This window comes from Delphinapterus leucas, chromosome 7 (assembly GCF_059928025.1).
Source record: "Delphinapterus leucas isolate spDelLeu-1000000601 "Yukka" chromosome 7, BTC_Dleu_Yukka2, whole genome shotgun sequence".
NCBI classification, from domain to species: domain Eukaryota; kingdom Metazoa; phylum Chordata; class Mammalia; order Artiodactyla; family Monodontidae; genus Delphinapterus; species Delphinapterus leucas.
In genome coordinates, this window is record NC_143135.1 from 48,915,889 (window position 1) to 48,924,407 (window position 8,519).

At 39.3% G+C, this 8,519-nt stretch overlaps 1 protein-coding gene across 1 annotated transcript; it reads right to left on the reverse strand.

The window, feature by feature from the left end:
* Positions 1-671: 671 nt before the first annotated feature.
* LOC111171001 (olfactory receptor 52M1-like) lies at positions 672-5,263 on the reverse strand. The gene is given in 3 exon segments (XM_022566668.2): positions 672-1,281; positions 1,283-1,631; positions 5,260-5,263. Coding segments are annotated over 3 exon segments (963 nt in total).
* Between the last annotated feature and the right edge of the window lie 3,256 nt (positions 5,264-8,519).

Genomic DNA, 8,519 nt, shown 5'->3' on the forward strand with positions numbered 1-8,519 from the left:
GAGATGTGGGATACTCATCTCCTGAGAAATATGGAGGTAAATGGAAATGCCCACATTTCCAGTTATCTATTTAAATGGGAGAATGACCTGGCTTGAGGACTTTAACTCCTGTGAGCAGTAGAGTCCCATTCCAAGGCTCATTATATTAAGGTTTCTCACATTCATATCGCCTCCATTCTCAACAAAAGACCTTTTATGGGGCAAGTGAAAAGGATTGGAAAATCTTGCCAACACAATTTTTCCAGACCTTTACGAACAGAATTTGTAAACCATTTTCAAGAAGGTGTTAAATTATAATTTTACCTTCTAGAAATTGTGCAAAACGCTCTCTCCAAAGAGAAACCAGAAATCCTTCACCAAAAAAGTCAAAGATATAAATGATCCTACTTCTGTGGTCTGTATGCTTGTGTCTATTGTGCTTAATTGTATGAAGTCAAATAGTAAAAGGAATATTGTACAAAAACTCAAGCCCTGATTTCCTCTTTCAAATATTTCAGATATTCCCCTTTCAGGAAATCCACGGTCAAGCAGAATGTCTTCTAGCATTCCTCTTAGACCCTTTTCTCCATAACTCAGGTAAGACTTGGTTGCATGGGTCTTATTTCATTGGTTTCCCTGGCCAGAGCCTTTTCCTGCCATCACTAAATATCTGTCTCCTAGATTCAGAACAGTCACTTGGGTTGAGCCCCTGACTTAAGAATGTGGAGAAGTCTCTCTCGAATTTGTTTAGTGTGAACAGCATAGACAATTGGGTTGAGGACGGGCGGAATGAGGAGGTAACATTTGGCCAAAAGGATATGGATATGGGGAGGGACATGATTGCCAAAGCAGTGAGTGAGAGAGGAAACAGCAATGGGGATATAGAAGACAAGGATAGCACAAATATGAGAACTGCATGTTCCTAGGGTTTGAAGCCTAGCCTCAGGGGTGGTGAACCCTATGACAGCCCTAAAAATCACCACATAGGAGGCAGTGATGTCTAGTGAATCCAGGATCAATACCAGGAAGCCAATTCCCATTCCATGTAAGTTGTTGTGTCTACATGCCAAGGTGACCACGGTCATGTACTCACAGTAGAAGTGGGCAGTGATTTGGGTCCGGTAAAGGGGCAGTCTCAGGCAAATCATCAGGGGCAGAGGTCCAATGTAGAGTACTCCATGAAGGAGGGCAGCCTGGCCCAAACGTCCTACCACTGCATGGGTGAGCATTGAGGTGTGGCAAAGTGGGTCACAGATGGCCACATAGTGATCAAAAGCCATGGCAAGGAAGATGCCTGACTCTACCGTGACTAAAGAACATTTGGGTCAAGCAAGTATCTAGGCCAATGTGACAGGCACAAAAACAGAAGATGGTTAGCAGTTTGGGCATGGTAGAGGTTGACAGGACCAAGTCAATGACAGCCAACATGCACAGGAAGAAGTACATGGGCTGGTGCAGGCTGTGCTCCAACTTTACCACGGCCAGGATGGTCACATTCCCCACCACAGCCACCAGGTACATGGAGCTAAAGGGGATGGAGAGCCAGATGTGCAGGGACTCCAGCCCTGGGATGCCAGTAAGCCAGAAAGAAGTAGGCACCAAGCAGGAATTATTAGCAAGCAGACATGAACATGTTTGAGGGCTTAGAGTAGCTAGGGGACAGGAGTTCTTAGTTTTAGATTTTTACTGCTATAACAGATATTGCCTCTGGAAACTGTAGACTACTGGAATCTTATTTCCATCCTGGCAGAACCTATAATAAAGAAGAATTCTGAATGCCTACTTGAAAACTGACATGTATTTTATAAAAGAGACTGCATGAAAACACCCACTGGTAAATGTAGAAACAGGTATGCTTAACATTTCTACTGCTGAATTGCTCTCTTCCATTTCCTTTAGGAAATATTTCCCAAAGCAAAATTACTGGATCAAAGGGGCTGAACAAGTTGGGGGACTTCTACACTGGAAAACACAAAGTTCTACGTGCAATGATTAAATGTAAGTCCATGTAATGTGTTTAGCCTAGTGCCTGCATATGCTTCTCTTTGTTGTATAAAGAGTAACATCAATAACAATGATTAGCTATTTGCAATTCATGATTTTATAGTGAAAATTTAGAATCAATGCGTTCAAAAGTAAAGCATTATTCAATGAATTAGATTTATTATAATATTTTTAAAGCTATGTATTACCTGGTAAAACGTTTATGTCATATTATAGTAAGTGAGGGAATGGCAGAAAGCAGATTAAAGTATTGATATGATATGATTTCATTAAAATATGTGTTTCTTATAGGAATATACCTTGGATGTAAAAACACATTCTTTTAATTTTCTTTCGTGTATGGGTATATTCAGGTTTTGAAGAATAGTGAAAAGCTTTAAAAGTCTTACTTTTTAAAAGTCAAAAACATAACGGGACAATTTACTAAGGAAAATATATTAGTGAGGTACAATTCCCTTTTCTTTAATGGCTTAATAATGGTTTGGTCAGACTGATGAATCTAATTGATTTCTTTAAAAGATACCTGGCATAGGACCTAATTTTTCAAAGGAAAATATCTAATTTAAGGTTGCCCAGATTTCATGGTTAGAAAGATAGAGTCAACAGCTAGAGTCAACTGTCCTAAGGAACAGTAAGGACAGAGTCTATTAAACTTTCTGAGAATCTGGGCATCATCTATAATTTGAGATAGGTAAAAGATGAGGTACATCTTTTTATGAGCAAATCTCACTGGACATTTGCCCATTATCTGATCACAGTGATTAAAGAAAAATACTGAAAGAAAACAGTCAACAGGACCCTTCTTACTGGCCACATACTTCTTGGTCTCTATTCTTTGAAGATAGGGAGATCAGCGCTAAACCACTGTCCATTACTTGTAAAAGCCAGGTCCACTTCTTGTTCTTTTGCCCTTCAGGTGCCTCTAAGAATCTAGCAATGGCTCCTACTGCTACACATCCTCAGGGTTCAGAAGCTGAGGGCACAGGGTATAATTTGGGTCTTGTCCTCTCTTGGGCTTGCCCTCCTCATGTTTCCCATTAGAGTCTCAGATTCAACAAGTCAGGCTCCCCATACTCATGTCATGGTAACATGGTGACTTTCTTCACATGGCTACATTTTTGCTGAGAGATCTCACCACCTTCTTGGTTTTTTTACCCAGGCATCAAGTCCCATTCCAGACCATCTCTCCTCTACAAAGCCTTCTTTGATATCTCTATACCGGAGTGGATGGGTACATAGTCACTGAATTCCCCCCAACTAAATTCCATGCACATTTCAAATTATTCATGTCTAAAATATAAATAGAAGTTACATTTTCATAGCAAATAAGCATAAGAAATGCCCCTATGTAACCTCATGGATTTGTAATTCAGGTTCCAACACACAATGTTAGGATTTTTGAGTTTACTTACTTCTGGGTCAGGTATTGACTAGGTATTGAAAAAAAAGATTAAAGTTTTGTGAACTTTAAAATTGTTCACAGATGTTCACAGATGTTCTTTTATATATTAACTCTGACTTTAGCAATTCTGTGAGTTGAGTATTTGAATATGCCAGTAAGTGATACCATGTGGGAAACTACTTCCTCAGGGATCAAATGTAAAGATTTTGTGAATCTTTTGGATAAGAAAAGGAAAGGATGGGAGATAGCACCACAGTAGCAGCTTAGGGTATCAGCTTTACCATCTAACAAAACCAGATTTCCCATCCAGACCATCTTACCCTATGTTTGGGTAAATTGCCTAAACTCTTGAAGTCTCAGTCTTTTTCTTATTAAAAATGGGGAGACTATCAACTGCAAAGGGTAAGGATAAAGAACAAATGAAGTAAGTGTGAAGCTCTTGGCATATGGCACCAGCTTCTAAATTCTTACTGTTCACTATGGGGTGGGGAGTAGAGCAGAAATTTACATCCTGCAAATTGGAATAGTTTCCTTTATTTCACTGTCACATGGGACATCTTTGAAGATTCCTCAAATCCAGGAATTGTAGAGATAAGACAGGGATTTACTGGGAACACTGGTCACTACACAATTTTATCTCATAAAAGGGAGAATATCTGAAGTGTTCTCTGAAGATACTGTGATAGGTCCCTTTATGGTTTAGGATGGTGGCCTAATTACTCAAAGTCAGGGAAGGTCAAAGTATCTCATCATAAAAGAATCAATTGTTCATGCGATGGACTTAAAACCAGATTTCTAACTTGGATTTGTGCCAGACCCAGTTTAGTCAATGAAATTGTACCTGAGTTTTAGGCTGGGACAAAGAATATGAGCATATGAATAAAAATCCACCAAGTTGATAATTGGCATCTTAAGTGGTGGTTTGAATTAGGTGTGACACCTAAACTGTGTCATTTTACCTAGAACATTCTAGAGAAACATTTTCTGTATCAGTCCACATAAGGGCATCCTTACCTGAACACGGGAGACATGCCTGCAAGTCCTGGAAGAGACATCCTGATGGTGGGTCTGAAGCTCCTGAGACAGATGTTTTGCTGTGGTGAAATAAACATGGATTAGAAGCAAGACAAACTTAGTGCAAATACGAGCTCTACTGTTTCTGGCTCTGTGACTTAGAAAACAAAGGCAGAGAGATTACATTGCCTGTTTGCCAGTCTGTGAAATGAAGGGAGTAACAGCTGCCTTAGAGTTGCATCATGTATTAAAGTGAACTGTTTATAAATGTGTGTGTTCGCACACACAGAAGGTGAAATATTAGAATGCCTGGCCTCTGGAACAGGCAGTGTATTCCCTCCTTACCTACTCCTCTCCTCTGTTCTTTTCCCCCTTCCAGAGAACACAGACACAGTGCTATTTTCATATGACCTTGGTAACTCCATATCCTTCGACCTTGGTAACTCCATATCCTTCTTTCCCAACTGTATGAATAGCCTTTTAAACATGGATAAAAATAATTAAAGATGCCTGTTGATGGTGTAAAGATGCAGTTGGGAGAGAAGTTTGCCTGACTGTGGAGTAGAAGACAAGAGGTTCAATCAGGATGGAATAGTTCAATCTTTTCTCTCATGTTCTGATGGGGAGTACTAGGCAACAAAGCTTTCTACATTGGGGTTTCACCTCTTCCTTGATACATAACCCAGCCCAATTTGTACTCAACTTATTTCCTCTACTTTTTAATTTTTTAAGTTTTTAAATTTTTTAAAAAATTTCCTCTACTTTTGACTAGAACTGTAAAGAAGATAAGCCCTGGATGGACCAAAGACAAATGGAGTCTGATTCCAATAACTTTGTCTCCATCTCTGGAATGTACTTACCCATTTGGGCAAATGTCCACAGAGCTCCTTACAGTAGTCATCTCTTGTCTGGATGCTTTGATGAATTTAGTTCGTAGTCAAAGGGAGGCCATGGCTCTGACCTCTTCAATATTTTCTCCTGTGTCCCCTCTTTATCCAGGTACTGAAAACAGCCAGTTGCTTCCCAAGGGTTGCAACAGAGACACCTGCATTCTTCCCTCTGTATCCTGAGTTACCCCCCATGAGAGTAATCTTCATTCCTTACTCCACTCTACCTCCCAGGACTAGATTATAAGACTTATTCCTACTCTCCTCCTGGGGCCTGTTCACTAGGCCCAGGTCTCTGACTATTCTCCCCCAAGGCCTGAAGTATTCAAGGACTCTAAGAGTGACATTGGGAGAGAGTTCGCAGGAGAAGGGTGGGGGAAAAAATAAACATCAGATACTGGTATAACCAATATGGACACTTTTTTTTGGTTAATCTTTCCTTATATTATTTAAAAAACTTAATATAGGGTCTAGGCTATACAAAAATGATGCTTAAATATAAGCTTATTAATTTTAATTTTCCATTCTGCTACATTTTTTCAATTTGTGTTTGCTTAAATATTTATAATAAGTTACAGTAGTTGTGTCCTTATCTGTGTCCTTGTCTGTGGTTATTTTAACCTATTTTTTTCTGGAATAGGCTAGCTTCAGTTTTTTCCACTAAGTGGCACAGACATATTTGTCAATGTCCTTTTTTCTGCTTATCCTTAGGATAAAATACCAGAAGGAAAATTATTGACCATTGTGCAGACCTCATAAACCCTGTTGTCAAATTGTTTTCCAAAAGTGGTTGTCAAATTTGTGTTTAACCCAGCATCAAGTGAGTTCATTCGCTAAATTGCCCTAGTCATTTAAAAAATATAGTAAGTCCCGTACATATAAACAAGTTCCATTCCGAGAGCACGTTTGTTAAGTCCAGTTTGTTCGTAAGTCCTACAAAGTTAGCTTAGGTACTGAACTAACACAATCAGCTATATAGTACTGTACTGTAATAGGTTTATAATACTTTTTACACAAATAATACATAAAAAACAAAAAATGAAAACATTTTAAATCTTACAGTACAGTACCTTGAAAAGTACAGTAGTACAGCACAACAGCTGGCATACAGGGGCTGGCATCGAGTGAACAGGCAAGAAGAGTTACTGACTGGAGGAGGGAGAAGAGGTGGGAGATGGTAGAGCTGAAGGATCGTCAGCAATAGAAGATGGAGGGCAAGCTGCAATTTCACTCATGTCCGATGTTGATGACACAGGTTCTGGTTCCTTGCTGGATTCAATTCTGTTTACCCTATTGAAGAAAAGATCCAGTGATGCCTGGGGAGTGGCTCTTATTTCCTTGTCATAGATGACATGGTAGCACTGGATTGCATTCTGAATGGCTGCTGCAACCTTCATGTACCATTCTACGTTTGGGTCCTAACAGTTCCTCCTCAAATAAAGAAAATTCCCTTGCCATTTCCTGTGTTGTGAATATCTTCGGTTCTTCAGCAGTACCAGCTACATCACCACTGCTTTTACGCTTTCTTCCAGACATCCTGGGCTTGAAATAAAGATACTGTACTACTCTACTTTATACATACAGTGAAGTACACAAAAGCACAATCACTTGTAGATGATGCATGCACGTGACAATGTACACCAGACATGTGAACTAACTTACGTGATTGGACATGTGAACACACGTTCGCATCTTTGAAAGTTTGCAACTTGAAGTTTCGTATGTAGGGGACTTACTGTATTTTTATATAGATGAGAACACAAATGCAATAGTTTCATTTCTTTGATTTCTGGGTGAACACGTTAATGTTTGAAAAATTTGTGGCCAGCGTATTTTTTTTAACAATTTCTCCCCAATTTTTTCTACCATATACTTAATATGCTTAAAGTGGGGAGAGTGGTTTAATAAAATCTGTGAAAATGTTTCCTATAGGAAGTTCTGACATACATACAGAAGAGCTACTTTTACAATCACCATTAGCGATTCATGATATTCCATCTTGAATAGAGAACCCTCCTTGAGATTTCCCAATTATTCCTACAGTGGTCTCTCTCTTCTGTATCCTTAGAGCTAGGCCCTGAACTCTTATTTCAACCTCCTCACTGGCGTGGTTGGCTCCTGTCTTACATTTCTGTCTTCCTCCTCTCTACCACTCAGGTGCCATTTTGAAAGTGCAAAATTGATTATTTGTTCTAAATGTTTAAAAAAATGATAGTGATTGCTTTTTTCATAAAGCTCTAGACTATCTTCCAACCATCTCTGGGAAATATCTGCTTTACCACACGTTAAGATCCTCTGTTCTGGAAGATTATTGCTCTCTACCTGATATAGACGCAAGTTAAAGGAATTGTTAAAATCTTAGGCAAAATTGGAAGGATATAGAGATGTAGGATACAGGAGTTAGGTTTAATTTTAAAGTTCCTTTTCTCCCCCCATCAGATTTCTTGAGCTATAATTGGCACAACATTAAGTTTAAGGTCTACAATGTGATGATATGATACACATGTATAAATATTATTAAATGATTAACACAATAAGGTTAACACATCCATTACTTCATACCATTATAATACGTTTTTGTGGTGAGAACATTTAAGTCTACTCTCTTACCAACTATCAAGTACACTTAACTTTTGGGAGAATGGCAGCCTGGAAAGGGTAGGGAAGCTCCAAGCTCTTTTCCTATACCTTTCTCTCTGCATGTCTTCCATCTGACTGTTCCTGAATTTTATCTGTCATAATGAGCCAATGCTCTAAGTTATTTGAGGCTTTGGGTGGAGACAAGATGGCAGAGGAGCAGGACATGGGCTCACTCTTCTTATGAAAATGTCAAAATCACTAACTGCTGAACAACCATCGACAAAAAAAAAAAAAAAATGCTGGAAACTACCAAAAAAGATATCCTACAATCAAAGATAAAGAAGAAGCCACAATGAGATGGTAGGAGGGTGCAGTTGCAATAAAATCAAATCCCATACCCACCAGGTAGGTTACCCAAAAACTGGAAAAATATTATATCACAGAGGTTTTCCCACAGGAATTAAAGTTCTGCACCCCATGTCAGGCATCCCAGCCTGGGGGTCTTGCAATGTGAGGAACGGTCACCAGAGCATCTGGCTTTGAAAGCCAGTGGGGTTTGATTGAAGGAATTCTACAGGACTGGGGGAAACAAACTCCACTCTTGGAGGGTGAACACAAGGTCTCATGTGCATCAGGACCCAGGGGAAAAAGCA